The 17407-nt window shown below is 38.7% G+C and overlaps 1 protein-coding gene across 1 annotated transcript in view; it reads right to left on the bottom strand.

Moving 5' to 3' along the window:
* LOC121388930 (neuropilin and tolloid-like protein 1) overlaps positions 1 to 16714 on the bottom strand; it is a 44168-nt gene extending 27454 nt beyond the window's left edge. Inside the window, exons 1-2 of the mRNA XM_041520477.1 lie at positions 16635 to 16714; positions 10583 to 10816 (exon numbers count right to left, since the gene is read on the bottom strand). Of these exons, the coding sequence (XP_041376411.1) occupies positions 10583 to 10816; positions 16635 to 16704 (304 nt within the window). The 5' untranslated portion in view covers positions 16705 to 16714. The remainder of the gene's footprint in view (positions 1 to 10582; positions 10817 to 16634) is intronic.
* Between the last annotated feature and the right edge of the window lie 693 nt (positions 16715 to 17407).

The following is a 17407-nucleotide window of genomic DNA, read 5'->3' as shown; positions in this document are numbered from 1 at the left end:
TCTATATATTATTTTATCTGTGTCGACTATTTATATTTTATAGTCTCTAATAACTCCATATGGAGTGGCTCAGTGCTATTTTAGATGGTATTGTTTTTAGTGATGTTTTATGTTTTAACTGATGTGAGACTTTAATAAACAATTTGTTTGTTTACCATGTGGCGGTTCGTTAATGGCTGCACAACACGTGGTCGCCGAGCATGCAGATGCGCTGCATGTAGACGCTGTCTAATCATCTGACACGTCACTCGGACCCCAGTAGCCTGGTGTAGCTTTGTAGTGATTCGCGTCACTCGGATCCCAGTAGCCTGGTGTAACTGTGTAGTGATTCGCGTCACTCGGACCCCAGTAGCCTGGTGTAACTGTGTAGCGATTCGCGTCGCTCGGACCCCAGCAGCCTGGTGTAACTGTGTACCAATTCGCGTCAGACGATGTCTAATCCTCTGACGCGTCACTCGGACCCCAGCAGCCTGGTGTAACTGTGTAGCGATTCGCGTCAGACGATGTCTAATCCTCTGACGCGTCACTCGGACCCCAGCAGCCTGGTGTAACTGGTCGAAGGTCACGTGACAAGATGGTGGTCAAGTGTTTTTCGTTGTCAAGATTTTTTGGGTAAAACAAACATTATCTGGCCTACTCGATGAGTAAAGACCCCAAAACAGCAACTCAGGTAAACTTTGTTGATTTTACAAAGTCCCCAGAACATGGAAACCCTAATATTCAACTGCTAGACCTAACAAACCGTCAGATGCAACAATCACCATTCCAGCCAGGTCCGACAATGTCATGTCCGCCATGTTTGTCCGAACAACAACAACAACAGCAACTATTCACTCAGTTACCACAAACAAATGTTAACACGCAACTAAGCGGTATAATGGGACCCCCCATGTGGGCACAAACACTCGGTGATCAAATCACTAGATTGACTATGACTGTAAGTGAAATACATAAACGAACTGAGAAAATTGAAATCATTGAAACGAAAATGTGTACCATCGAAAACACGCTGAGTCAACTGAGTGCTGGTATTAAATCTGCCCATGACCGCATCAGCAAAGTAGAAGACAGCTGCCAATTCATCAGTAATGAATTTGATGCAATAAACTCTGAAACTAATACACTTAAACAAACTGTTCATAACCTTTCAAAAAACACGAACATAGCTCAGGAAGACATACGCTACCTGTCGAAAGGTATGAACGACATGCAGATTGAAAATGACAGACTACATGACGATATTCTCTATCTTCAGCACCGGTCCATGCGATTTAATCTTTTATTTTATGGTGTACCCGATGGTGGACAAAGTGAGAACACTGAAACTGTACTGGCGTCTTTTCTCGAAAAGGAAATTGACATTACCGATGCACCCGTCCAAGTGACACATAGACTAGGCCCGTTTCGTGAGTCCCAGACCAAGCCCAGAACAATTGTGGCACATTTTGTAAAACTGAGTGATAAGGACAAAATCAAACGCGCAGCAAAAAAAACTTGCAGGAAAACCATACGGAATTAGTGATCAGTACCCCCAAGAAATCGCCGAGAGAAGAAAACAGCTCTACCCATTATACAAAGAAGCCAGGAGAAACAATAGAAGGGCATTCCTGAAAGTTGACCGCCTTTTTATTGATGGACAAGAAGTATTTCCTGAACAAAGGTACCATGGACCAACACCCATATACACCTCTACAACTGCTGAAAGGAAGACATCACCACCAAAGTCATCCCCACCTAGGAAAAAACACAGATATGTCTCACCAACCCCAAACACACCTGTACCTACCTCTAATAGATTCACAGGTATGCCAGAAGATGCAGAAGCTGGAAGCTAGGACAGGCAAGGTGGACTGCATATTTTGAAAGCACCTAGTATCCATCAGAACTGCCCAATACCAAATACAAGTATAAAGGAATATCTTTACCACAATGTGGGTGGTCTACAAAACTATGGACCTAGTGTTATTCAAGCTAGGTGTGACTATGCTGATACACTTTTGTCAGTACATAGTGATATTCCCATTATTAATCCTACAAGTGACTTACCCATACATAATTCACATAACATCAGAGACACAGACTCTTACTTTACTTACCCTGGTCATGATAAAACTGTTGCAGACTGGCCAGAACATGGTGATGAACATGCTGATCACTATTCCTATGTACATACATATAACCGAGTTGACAAAGTACATGACAATGTTAATGAATATATAACAGTAGATAATGAACTGGTTACTAATGTATATATTGATACTTACCCCAATCATCACACTGATATAGGTACATGTATACCTACACACAATGAGCCAATAAGTAACAACACTGCTAATACATTATCAGTGAGCAAATTTCAAACCCCTTTACATACTGATAACTACTATATCCATTCTAGTTATCAAAATAATCTCACTAATGCTATATATGCTAGTAACTCACACCCTATTATAAGAACTGATACTTACCCAACTACATGTACCTATCACAGATGTAATAATGTACCTGAGGGTAATCCAATGAATATTGATACTGATATTGCCCATGACAAGTGTCAAAATACAGATATGTTATCTCAAGAGTTAATTATTTATAATAACAGTATTAATAATGAACTTCTTGTGAATATGTCACATAATCTTGTACATGTTGATACTCATCTTTATAATTACTCACAATATAGTAATAGAGATCCAAATATGATCTCACATAATAAATTAACCATTAACTGTGATGCTAGTGACCTTTGTGAATAAGTCAAACAATTCTGTACATATTGACACTTACCCTGGTAATTATTCACAAAATAGTGTACATGCTGATGCTGATATTACCTATAGCTACCATAATAGTCATGCAACTATGATTGCAGATAGTAATACTACTTTTGGTTGTCAAAATAGAGAGACAGATACCATTCCACATAATGATTTAATTTTTAACAGTTCTGCTACTGACCTATTTGTAAATAATTTACCAAATGTTGTACATACTGATGCTTACTTCCCTAGTTATTCACAAAATAGAGTACATGTTGATACTCCTTACAACCATATAGGTAAAGATAGTTCACATAATGAGTTAATAGACATTAATGCCTACTCTAACTTACACCATTCTGAACAGACTGTGATTTCTGACCTCCATGTTAACAATCCAATTAGCATTTCAACTGTGAGTAACTCACAAAATCTTGTAAATACAGCTACTCACCAGAATCTTGGTTATGCAGAGCAAACTATCATATCTAACCAATCTAGTAGTATCACTTACCAAAATAATTTACCTTTCATTGTAAAGCAACCCCATACTAATAGTAATACTCACTGCAGAAATTTACTTCACACAGAAAATCAGCCCCAAGATAGTATTCAGAACAAGAAGACAGAACATTCTGTTGAAAATACACAAGTTACTGATGGGACAGAATACCCTGGTATTAACACTGATTGTGTCAAGTTAAACATTCTAAGTTTGAATGTCTGTGGGTTAAAAAGTAAACTAATTATACCTGACTTCTTATCCTTTATTTCAAAATATGACATTTTATGTTTCACTGAAAGTAAAACTGATGACTCTGACAGTATGCTAAAACTTATTCCAGGATACACAACTTATTTCAATAATAGAAGAGGTATAAGGTCATCCGGCGGCATTGTTATTGGTGTAAAAAAATGAATTATCTAATATTGTCAAAGTCACCGAACAAATATCCTCTCAATATATATCTTGGTTTAGTATCACAGACATCCAAACTCAGAAAGGTGATGGTAATTGCTTAACAGTAGGTGTTGTATATATCCCACCTACTGGATCACCATATTTTAAAGAAGACACTTTTGACATTATAGAAAATGAAATCTCTCAAAATGTAGAATCAGGAAAACCTTTGCTGTTATTGGGTGATTTCAATGCCAGAACCAAATGTTATCCTGATTATATTACTCTTGATGATGATATCTTTATTGATAATATTGATATGGAAAATTTCCTAAATGATATATCAAAGCTGGATAATATCGATATTCCTAGAGATAGGGCAAGCCAGGACAAGGGAAGGGTTAATGGACATGGGGCAAAACTTGTACAGCTGTGTAAAGTACATAATATATATATTCTAAACGGTAGATGTGGAAATGATAAAAACATAGGGAAAGTAACCAGCAAAGACTCAAGCCTGATCGATTACGCAATCGGTACCTACCATGTTTTTGAAAATGTAACTGATTTCGATATCTGTGATTTTGACCCACTTTTCTCAGATATTCATTGTGCGTTAGCACTTACATATAAATGCAATACTTACTCAAACACGCATGTTGATATTAGGAAGAATATAAGTGATGAAGTCGCGCCCAGTAACATTCGTAAGTGGATCCCAAGTAAACGAGAGGAATATATCAATAATATCGATAATAACTTAGTTCAAACAATCCTCTTAGAACTGGACGATGAATCTGTTGATATACAAGCACGTGTTAACCAAGCAGCCGACACGCTGAAAAATCTATTTTTAGACTCGGCAGTCTCAACATTTGGTCAGGTGCGTGCTCGCGCTAACAACCGTGATAAAAAGGCCACTGCTAATAAGCGACCCTGGTTTGGGGTAAGATGTCAATATTTGCGAAGGCAGTATCATGAATCAAAAACATTATACTCAAAACACAAAACAATAGAAAATAAAAAGAGGTTAATTAATGCCAGTAAGTCCTATAAGAAATGTATTTCTAACGCATACTCACAACACAGATTTAAAACTGAAAGGAAAATGAGAACATTACGACTAGACGATTCCAAGGGATTCTATAAAATATTGAAGGGACCACGCAAATCGGACATAAACGTTCCCCCAGTAAATGAATTCTTCAATTTCTTCAGTAATTTAAACAAGGGCGAACCGAATGAGGATAATACACCCGAATTTAATATGGACGAAGCACTAAATGAAGTAAACAATGACAGTATTATTAATGGACAATTCAGCGAAGATGAAATTTTAAAAGGCATAAAACAACTTAAAAATGATAAAGCTGCTGGTATTGACAAAGTCGTTAACGAGTACATTAAATCAACCGCAACAATTCTCATGCCAGTTTACGTTAAACTTTTTAACATACTCAACGAGCACGGTGTTTTGCCGGAGGAATGGCTCAATGGTATCATCATACCAATTTTTAAAAATAAAGGAAACCGCCTATCGCCTGAAAACTACCGACCGATCACATTGCTTTGCTGTTGTTCTAAGTTATTTACATCTATACTCAATAACCGTTTAAATATATTTATTGAAGAAAATAATATCATGAGTGAAGTCCAGGCTGCTTTTCGTAAAGGCTACTCCACAACAGACCACATATTCACCTTACATAATTTGATAGATATCTTGAAAAAAAGAAAAAAGAAGTTGTACTGCGCGTTTGTTGATTTTCAGAAAGCTTTCGACATGGTTTCACGAACTAATCTATGGCAAAAGTTATTATATAATAATATAAACGGCAAATTCTTTAGAATCATACACCAGATGTACCAAGGCCTTAAATCACTTATATATGTAAACAACCAACACTCCGGGCTATTTCCATGCAACAACGGTATCCGGCAAGGCGAAAATTTATCACCTGTTTTATTTTCTTTATATTTAAACGATTTAGAAGACTACTTATTCAATCATGGATGTGAAGGGCTTTCCCCTATCCCAGATAATCCCGAAAACCCAACTGACGTTGGTCTTCAACTTATCTGTTTGCTATATGCTGATGATACAGCCCTCTTAGCAACAACTGCATCTGACCTACAGCATACGTTAAACACCTTTTATGAATATTGCAAGACATGGAAACTTAAAATTAATATCACTAAAACGAAGGTAATTATTTTTAACGGTACAGCTAAAGACTACAGACATATTTTCAAGATAGGAAACACTGCTTTAGAAAACATTAAAGAGTATAAATATCTAGGAATTACATTTACTAATAAAAATAATTTCCGAATTACAAAGATGAGACTTAAACAACAAGCTACCAAAGCAATGTATTTTGTACTTGCAAAAGCCAAAGAACATTTTCTGTCAGTCGACTGTAAACTTAAAATGTTCGACTCGATGATCCTTCCAGTTTTACTACATGGGTGCGAAATTTGGGGACATGAGAAAACTGATATCTTAAACGCTGTCCAAATACATTTTTTCAGACATATTTTACCAGTAAAAAAATCGACACCACTATTTATGTTATATGGAGAGCTGGGGAGAATGCCTGTCGAGCTAACTATATACAGACGAATGGTCTGTTATTGGGCACGAATTGTATCGGGGAAACAATCTAAACTATCTTTCTTATTATATAGAGCAATGTTATTAGACCATCTTAGCAATAATACCAATTATAACTGGATCACTACAGTAAAAAATATCCTGAATAATTTAGGAATGAGCGTGTCTGGCTTTCCCAATCTTTTGTATCAGTTAAGGTCCTCTCTCAACAAATAAAAAATAGACAATATGACCAATATTTACAAACATGGAGTAACGAAATAGAACTCTCATCGAAAGGCACTACATACAGATATTACAAAGAACACCTCAGTCTAGAAAAATATTTTACTATTATCCCTGAAAAGATGTGGACAACTATTTTGAAATTCAGATTATCTAATCACTATTTGCCTATTGAAACTGGACGCTGGAATAACATACCTAAGAAAGACAGGCTATGTAACCTATGTGATGAAATAGACATTGGTGACGAATACCATTATATTTTCGTCTGTAAATATTTTCATGATTCCAGGGTCCAGTTTCTACATCCATATTATTATACACGACCAAATACTTTTAAATTCAAACAACTCATGAACAGTAAACGAATCAGTGTATTAAAGAATTTATCAAAATTAATAAATGTTATTACTAATATCTTTAAACGCTCAAAATGCACCCAAACTAACAGTATTTAAGGATTGTACTGTTTATACTGGAAAATAACTTATTTACTGCATATATTGTCAATCACCATCTTGTCATGTGTATATTGTGAAGTGAATGTGTGTACATATATACATTTATATTGTAAATCCCAAATTCTTCATGTATATATATATATATATATATATATATATATATATATGTTCCTTTATATTATGTAGCCCTCCTATGCCGTTGCTGAACGGCCAGAGTGTAAATAAATTCTGTTCTGTTCTGTTCTGTGTAGCGATTCGCGTCAGACGATGTCTAATCCTCTGACGCGTCACTCGGACCCCAGCAGCCTGGTGTAACTGTGTAGCGATTCGCGTCAGACGATGTCTAATCCTCTAACGCGTCACTCGGACCCCAGTAGCCTGGTGTAATTGTATAGCGATTCGCGTCACTCGGTCCCCAGTAGCCTGGTGTAACTGTGTAGCGATTCGCGTCACTCGTACCCCAGTAGCCTGGTGCAACTGTGTAGCAATTCGCGTGACTCGGACCCCAGTAGCCTGGTGTAATTGTATAGCGATTCGCGTCACTCGGTCCCCAGTAGCCTGGTGTAACTGTGTAGCGATTCGCGTCACTCGTACCCCAGTAGCCTGGTGCAACTGTGTAGCAATTCGCGTGACTCGGACCCCAGTAGCCTGGTGTAATTGTATAGCGATTCGCGTCACTCGGTCCCCAGTAGCCTGGTGTAAATGTGTAGCGATTCGCGTCAGACAATGTCTAATCGTCTGACACATCAATCGGACCCCAGTAGCCTGGTGTAACTGTGTAGCGATTCGCGTCAGACGATGTCTAATCGTCTTTCGCGTCGCTCGGACCCCAGTAGCCTGGTGTAACTGTGCAGCGATTCGCATTGCTCAGACCCCAGTAACCTGGTGTAACTGTGTAGCGATTCGCGTCACTCGGACCCCAGTAGCCTGGTGTAAAGTGTTTTACACACTGTACGCGAGCGATTGTTGGCACGAATTTCGCGTTGACGCTTGCGACAAGTACATGCACACTGCTCGCGAAAAAAACTCAAAATATTTGTGCGAATTTCCAGTTGTCAGTGTAAAATGGCGTTAGTCACAGTCGAAGTTGACCACAAGGATGATGATGAGGAAATGTTGCTATTGACATTATTGTCTTTCAGTTCTGCATCTTTGTAGTTGCAGCTGCTTTTATCATAAAGCACTGGATGTTCTTGGATGGCAATTATCAGTTCTTCCTTTTTATTTTCTTTGGTTGACGGTGCCATTTTTTTTAACCATGTGCTTTTTGACCGAGAACAGGAAATGACGTTGCAGGCGAATTGTCAACGCGTACGAAAAAAATAGGATTGATTCTATTTTTTAAATTCGCTCGCCTAAGTATTCGCTCGCTCTCCATTCGTACGCATGCAGTATGCATTCACAGAACAGTTTGTGTTTGTTCTATATTTTTCACTCGTTCACCTGTCTAATTCGCTCGCGAATTCGCGTATAGTGTGTAAAGGCCTTAACTGTGTAGCGATTCGCGTCACTCGGACCCCAGTAGCCTGGTGTAACTGTATAACAATTCGCGTCACTCGGACCCCAGTAGCCTGGTGTAACTGTATAACAATTCGCGTCACTCGGACCCCAGTAGCCTGGTGTAACTGTATATCAATTCGCGTCACTCGGACCCCAGTAGCCTGGTGTAACTGTATAACAATTCGCGTCACTCGGACCCCAGTAGCCTGGTGTAACTGTGTAGCGATTCGCGTCAGACGCTGTTTAATCGTCTGACACGTCACTCGGATCCCAATAGCCTGGTGTAACTGTGTACGATTCGCGTCACTCGGACCCTAGTAGCCTGGTGTAACTGTGTAGCGATTCGCGTCGCTCTTTGAGCTTGAACTCGATTTCGTAGAACTTGGTTTCTGATGAATCGATCTCGGGCTCGTGACTCATGCATCTATTCCTTGACAGTGATACCTCTTGATACTTCTTTAATTGGCCGTTATTTCTAACGTTCCCCAACTTTTTTTTAGGAGTATAATATTTAAAACTTAATGACACGTCATAAGGGATCGTTAACCATGAATAATAATATATATATAAAAACACCCCCTCCCCCACAAAAAAAAACAAAACAACAACAACCCACTAAGAAACTGTAAACAAAACACAGACCAGGCACAGCGGAACAGAGGGATTGGGGAGGGGGTATAGTCAGCCCCCCCCCCCCCCCCCCCCACCTAATTCTGAATCAAAAATACTATTGGTAGTATCGTCAACGTCCCTAACTGCGTTATGCTTGCAACTCCGTTCAGTTTGTTTTCTCGTGCACGGTTCGCGCAATCAACATCCGATTTGTTGTCGTCTGCATGTCGTTTATTTGTGAGGGTTTTTTTCACAATTCAGGAAAATGTTCACAAACAATAAAGTTCACACAAGTAAGTATCTAAATACAAAACTTTACAAACCCCTAAAACCATTAATTTTACTAAGTCGTTTTTGTTTATTCCTTAAAATTACCGACATCGGGTCCATATGACTCATAGAAATTGACTTAAAATGGAGGAAGATGAATTAACATTCGGACCTCACACATGCCAGATCAACAAGGCCAAATCATTTAATTTTTATTATGTTTAAGCCTCCTGTGGTTAGAATTTGTTAGTAGTGAATAGTATTCACAATCCATTCATAACAATTGTAAATAATTTTGAGTGTATAAATTGTGTTAATTAAGAATCAATTCATTAAAAATGTTTTATATTTGACAAAGTATTCACTGGTATTAACGTAATGCCTGTAAGTATTGACATCAAGTGTCAGCGATGGGTGTTGGTAAAACGTGGACCGGACCAGAACCCTTGACAAACTGACGTTTTCCTTTTCAAAAATATTACACAAAGCTTTCGTCAACTGTGCATAGTTAAGAAACATATATGTTTCATGTAATGGCCTTAAAAATGGAAAGTGACGAACCGCGCATGCACTGTACGATACTTTTTGCAAACGCATGCGCCTGAACAGTTAGAAACGTTGCACTCTTTCCTGGAGTGTGATTCACTTTTATTTACTAGAATCGATTTGTTTTACGTCCACATGGTTGATTTTTTTACGTTAGTTGATTGCAATCTATTTTGTTTCACGTATCGTAACTGAAAAATGTAGAATAGTATTTCCGTAAATATCGTATTCATGTTTTTGTCGTTAAGTGATCGCAGTTTGCATGGGCACACATAGGATTTTGAAAAGGGGGGGGGGGGGGGGGGTTCCAAAATAGATTGCAGAGATATTGGGCATATATTTCTATGTTGAGTAAATATAATAATGTCAGATATCAATGTCAGATATATTAAATTATAAAACAAAGCGATTTCAGGGGGGGGGGGGGGTCGGTCGAACCCATCGAACCCCTCCTATGTACGCCCATGGTTTGGGACGTCAATGGTAGCCTATATCTTAAGGCAGAGATGAATTTTACTTTTAGAATGCAGCAAATTGCATTTCAGGACATATAGTTTTCAAAAGTTTAAGAGGGAACACAACTCCGAACCTACTAAAAACTTTGCTTTGCGCCCTCGATCTGAGATAGCTCCCCACCCCACCCCCAATGTCTACTTGCTTCCGCCGTGCCTGAAAACTGCCTCATTCTCATCACCTGTACCAACGACGTCTCCGCCGTCGTACAGCTGTATCCAGTCATTGCACGAACCGGATACCGAATGTATATTCATTTTAAGAAATCGGACCAGCAGCCTCTGATTTGTCGGAGCACCTATAACCATGGTGCAGTCCATGTTGGCAGAGTAACGCTTTGAGTCCGTCAGTTTTAATATTGCCGAACCAGTGGTCTGCAGCGTAAGCTTGTACCCGCAATTCCTATCCATGAAATCTGTAAGCAGAAAACGATTAACAATAAGCAAACGAGAAAATCCTCAAACTGGTACCTTCTTAAACCCGTAATATAGCTCAGCTGTTTGATAGTAATGCATCTCTATATACACTGGTTTAGGATACTTTGTAGCACAATACAACACACACACACACACACACACACACACACACACACACACACACGCACACACACACACGTTTTTGTACCTTCTTACGCCCGTGATGTAGCTCAGCTATTTGATAGTAATACATCTCTATATACACTGGAGTAGGATACTCTGTAGCACAATACAGCACACACACACACACACACACACACACGCACGCACGCATGCACGCACGCACGCACGCACGCACGCGCATCTTACGTCCGTGATATAGCTCAGCTGTTTGATAGTAATGCTAATATGAATAAATGTTGTTATCCAGATTCGGGCATTTTCGTTTCATTCGGCCAAAAACCAAGAGCGAGTTCTTAAGGGCTCAATTGGTAGGTGTAAGGCCACTACATCCTCTTCTCTCTCACTAACCGCTAACTAATTAACAACTGGACAGACAGCCCAGATAGCTGAAATGTGTGCGCAGGACAGCGTGCTTGAACCTTAATTGGACATAAGCACAACAATAAGTTGAAATGAATGAATAGAGGAAGGAAGGGCTGCTTTATTTAATGATGCACTCAACATGGCTATATGGAAAGAAAGAAATGTTTTATTTAACGACGCACTCAACACATTTTATTTACGGTTATATGGCGTCAGACATGGTTATGGACCACACAGATTTTGAGAGGAAACCCGCTGTCGCCACTACATGGGCTACTCTTTCCGATTAGCAGCAAGGCGAGGGGGTAAAAGAGCACACAGAGGGTACATAAAAAGCCATATACCCCGAGAGATGCTTCTACAACGAATTTATCTTGCCGACATGTTAAGGGATTTGTCCAACGGCAAACAACCAATGAAATTAAATAATTTTATATGAAGGCGAGATAAAATATATTATATGAAGCTAGATTTATACTTCACCGCTGATTCTTGTCAGTGAGTAGTTGAACTACTCGCCCAGTCCTGTTTCTGTTCAAACCAAATCCTGATCTTTCAGTCAATTCAGTATGATTTCAACAGTTCATATTAGTTAATTATTAATTTTAGTGCGCGTTCAATGCTTTTTAGTTTACCTAATAAAAAAATAAACTCCACTTGCGCATGAGGTCGGCAATCAAAGTATGAATTGTCCTTTAGAGAGGAAACCCGCTACATTCTTCAATTAGTACCAAGAGATATTTTATATGCACCATCCCGCAGACAGGATAGCACATACCACAACATTTGATATACCAGTCGTGGTGCACTGGCTAGAACGACAAATAACCCGATGAGGCCCACCAACGGGGATCGATCTCAGACCATCCGCGCATCAAGCGAGCGCTTTACCACTGGACTAAGCCCGCCCCCAGCTGATTCGAGTGACCATGCGTAATATTTAGCTTTTTATGAGTTAACCCGTTAATTGTTGACACACACGTGGTTGTAAATTTATAATTTACAAACAGTAAAGTTAGATTACAGCAAGTTGACCAAGCAATGGGGCGAGTTGATATAACTTGAGAGATTGGGGTGAGTTGATCGACTGTTTTGGAGAGATGAATTGACATAGCCAGGATTTTATATTGCGATGGGGCGTGTGTGTGTGCGGGAGGGGGCGGGGGACAACTATTCTGTGAATAAGTCGTATTATCGGGAGGCAAAAACATATAAAAAATGATGGGGGGGGGGGGGGGGGGGGGGGAGATTGTAATTTGGGGGTGGAGGGTGGGGAGGAAGTGCACCAGAGCCCCCTGACTACGCCAATGGTGAGTTGGTGGGGGAAGTGCAGTGCTAGTAGTATTAGTCACGGGCGTTCGGATCCTGGTTTAAGTTTATGGGTGTTTACTAGTACAGTAGTTAGTATTACTCGATGGAACAAGTCATGTCCTGTGTTTTTGTACCGGCCTCGGTGGTTTCGTCGTTAAGCCATCGGACGTAAGGCCGGTAGGTACTGGGTCCGCAGCCCGGTACCGGCTCCCACCCAGAGCGAGTTTTAACGACTCAATTCTGTAGGTGTAACACAACTAACACCCTCTTCTTTCTCACTAACCATTAACCCATTGTCCTGGACAGCCAGCCCAGATATTCGAGGTGTGTGCCCAGGACAGCGTGTTTGAACCTTAATTGGATATAAGCACGAAAATAAGTTGATATGAAATTTTTTATTGACTACGACCACTCAGTGTATGACTCGTTCCATCGCGTGGTACTAAGTAAACACCATTACTTCAACCAGGGCCCGGGGCGGGTCGTAGCCCAGTGGTAAAGCGGTCGCTTGATGCGCGGTCGGTCTTAGATCGATCGATCCCCGTCGGGGGGCCCATTGGGCTAATTCTTGTTCCAGCCAGTGCACCACAACTGGTATATCAAATGCGTGGTATGTGTTATCCTGTCCGTGGAATGGTGCTGCTGCATACAAAAAATCCCTTGATGCTAATCGAAAATAGTAGCCCATGAAGTGGCGACAGCGGATTTCCTCTCTCAATACATATGAGACCATATGTCCGACGCCACACATATATTAGAGAGGAAACCCGCTGTCGCCACTTCATGAGCTACTCGTTTAGATTGGCAGCAAGAGATACTTTATATGAACTATCCCACAGACAGGATAGTACGTACCACGGCCTTTGTTACACCAGTTGTGGACCACCGACGGGAATCGATCCTAGATCGATCGCGCATCAGGCGAGCTCTGTACCATTGAGCTACGTCCCGCCCCCATTGACTACTGGTCGTCAGAAAGGTAAATCTATGGAAACACAATGCAATTTAATACTTGATAATGTTTAGTAGTTCCTTGATTTCTTTGACAAAATATTAAAATATATTGTTAATTTTTATTTAGTCACATTTGGTATAGGTTGAATTAGTTCTCTACCGGTCCAACCGAAAGGGACTATAGGTTTCGCCTCCTTCCTTCTGTCTGTCCGTGTGTCTTCCTGTCTGTCCCACATATAGTTTTCCAGACTTGTAACGTGTAGGCTGAAGCCGATGTAGGCCTATTCATTTGTTAGTTCGAAAATGGAATGAATGAATTAATGTTTGTTTTTACGACACCTGAGCACAAAATTACATACGGCTATTGGGTATCAAACAAGAGTATGTACATGAATATGATTATTTTCATTGAAAATAGTTTAGTTTTTTTTTACTGTATATAATTATGTAAAGTCACAGTGTAAAGAGATGTAGGGAAAGTACAATACAATACAAAAATGAAGGTCAGTATATTTTAAAACTTTCTATGTTGTCCCCACCCCCACCCCCGAAGCTGAAAAGTTCCTCACCGATCGACGTACGTTCCTTGTTGACATGATTAATAACGTTTTGGGGTTTTGGGTGTGTGTTTTTTTGTTTTTGTTTTGTATCTTATAAAATAAACATTATTGTTTATAAGTTGTATAGGGGACGAATTTTAAAACAATTCTTCCAATATTACGTCAGGAAACTGAAAATTGCCTACGACTATTCCGCTTACGCTTTTTCTTCTGCTACATGTTTCTGCAGAACAAATCCTCGCGCTACTAATACCTGTCTCATGCACTTACCAGTACAAAATAAACGTCTTTTTGATCGAGACTAATGTTTGGAGTGAGTTCGTTTGTAATTCCAGCTAGTACGCAGTAATGCTTAGACTGGTTGATAAACAATTGTTCGTTACGCAATGTTGTACAGGGCGACGCAGCAGTCAGGAAAACTACTGGTACATTAATAATTGAAGGGATAGTACATTTTTAGACGGAATAGTGTTTTTTTAAAATCATTATTCCTTTGGGATAGTGGTAAAAAAAAAAAACAAATTCAACCCCTGATATATATATATATATATTACAATAGTAGATAATGTTACAAATGAGTTGTTATATTTCATTCTATAAATCACGGTTTCGATTAGGTCGACGGAAATCACTTTTCGCAGGATTGTTTTGGCTTTGTACACAATAAATAGGTATATAGCATATATTACCATAATTTCACTTCCAATCCATAATTGTAGTTGAAAAATAATAATAATAATAAAAAAATTTAAAAAAAAAAAAAAAATCCGAACAACATTGTTTATTGCCTAACTACGATAAATTATTCTCCTACATTTATTTACTGATAGATTTCCTCCACATTTTGTCCAAACAAAAATCGTGAGAAACCCCCAATTACAATGTAACAGATATACAGTCTATATTAAAATCTCCTAGGACAAAACACTTGCAATTTTTCATCGTCTGCCATTTTTTTTCCGGGTTTTTTTTTCTCCGGTGAAATCTACATACAGATGTTGTAGCGACATTAATCTGACGTCATGATGAGTGCGTTATACCTTAGCGCCTGTCATGACGTTGTTAGATTACGTCATATCGTCCACCCCCTATTAAAGAGTATTCCATAAACAAAACAAAAAATGGCAGACGGAAGCAAACTGCATGCATTTTGTCCTATGCGATCTCAGCGAAGTCGATATCGGTGGCATCGTTACATTTTCGTATGTGGAATCTGTATCACTGTAATGATATCTCCACGATTTGTGTGTGGACAAAATTTGGGAGGAAATATAACGGTAATTAAAGGTAGGAGATTAATTTATCGTAGTTTAAAATATGTTCTTCAAAAATAGTCAGATGCATGAGTCGTTTTCAGACGAAAACATTTCAGTAGCAATTTTGGAAGGAAGGAAATGCTTTATTTAACGACGCACTCAACACATTTTATTTACGGTTATATGGCGTCGGACATATGGTTAAGGACCACAGATATTGAGGGAGGAAACCCGTTGTCGCCACTTCATGGAGAAATAGCCCAATGGGCCCACTTCAGCGAGAAATAGCACAATGGGCCCACCGACGAGGATCGATCCCAAACCGACCGCGCATCAAGCGAGCGGTTTACCACTGAGCTACGTCCCATTTTCGACCGTTCTGAAAACGGAAACGTCATGCATCAGTTTAATGTTATTGTAAGGAGTGATGTCATTGGAATACTGATGTCATTCAAATTCATAATTAGCTATGTTATTAGAATGCTTCGCCACATTAAAATAAAAGCCGGTCTACTTACCTTGACCCCTGTCAAAATAGTTTATGTCTATATTGAGCAGACAACGCCGTTTACATGTTTTGATTTTTGATAATTCTAGACAAATATTAAACTTAAAGGTTTTAACAGATGAAAGCAATAAAAAGTACCATTGGTCATATACTATATTAAGAAATTACCGTTCAATATGTTATATTTATTGTGTACGAAGCCGAACTGTCGATCAAGGTCACGATAATGTAATATTTTGAGACACTCACAGTTGGTCGCTGTGTATATAAAACTATTTTACTATTATATTCAAACAAACGAACTTTGAAACGGTAAAAATATATACCCCCCACCCTACACCTTAAAAGCAATATGAACATATCTTTTACACCCTCCTCGCCCCGCCCCACATCGAAAATATCGATATTTACGGACAATCCTATCAATGCTGAAAATGGTCATTCTTGTTAATCCAATGTTAGCAAATGCGGCAATCTAGAAAGTCACTTCTAAAGATGACAATGAATTTGAGTGTTAAAATGAATGATAAAACTGAAAACAAATCAACTAATGTTTTCAAAAGTCTAGAGACTAAAAAGTCTAAAGTCGTTTTAAATTCGGCTACTATTATTCAGATTACAAATACACCATTTTGTTGAATGCACCACTACCGAATTATTATTATTAACCTACATTACTTACTTTCTTCCAAAGCAAAAGATCGAGATAGCATAACAGCTAAAAACACCAATAAGGGTATTTCTAGCGCCATTTCTGTTCTGTTCTGCAAATTCCTCCACTGTGTATAGGCTATGGTAGCAGACCATAGTTATTGTGAACCTTCAACCGAGGTTTATGCATACCAGCCTATGGCATCCTAAATGCCCACCTGTGGTTTCAAAATAAAGAAAGATACAGATATTTTTAGTCTTAAGAAAATAACAAAAAGGGTCATAATTATAAAGAAGACTTATTTTAAAGGGACATTCCTAAGTTTGCTGCATTGTAAGATGTTTCCGACTAATAAAATATTTCTAGGATTAAACTTACATAATAAATATTTTTTCTTGTTTAGAATATCAGTGTCTGTATATCCAATGTGTTTCTGGTCGTCTTAATATTTGTAAGAAGCACAAACCAGATTTTGTCTTTTTCAAATAATTTCGTACGTACGGAAAAACCTTTAGGCCTAATAGGAAATAAAATGAAATTTAACCTAGTACAAATATTACAACGATCAGAAACACGTTTAATATACAGCCATAATATTTTATGCAGAAAAATATATTTGATATGTAATTACAGGCGTCAAAAAGTCTCTTTTAGTCGATAACATCTTAAAAATTGCAGCAAACTCAGGAATGTCCCTTTAAATATTTTTATTTGAATATTTGTGTTACTTTCATCATAGTGTGTCGAAACTGCATGCTTTTGGGTGCATAGTTGACACTGTTGACACTCATACAAACCACCCC

The sequence above is a fragment of the Gigantopelta aegis genome, chromosome 14, assembly GCF_016097555.1.
Source record: "Gigantopelta aegis isolate Gae_Host chromosome 14, Gae_host_genome, whole genome shotgun sequence".
NCBI lineage: Eukaryota > Metazoa > Mollusca > Gastropoda > Neomphalida > Peltospiridae > Gigantopelta > Gigantopelta aegis.
Note: the sequence above shows the minus strand (reverse complement) of the source record. Positions and strands in the feature narration are given on the sequence as shown.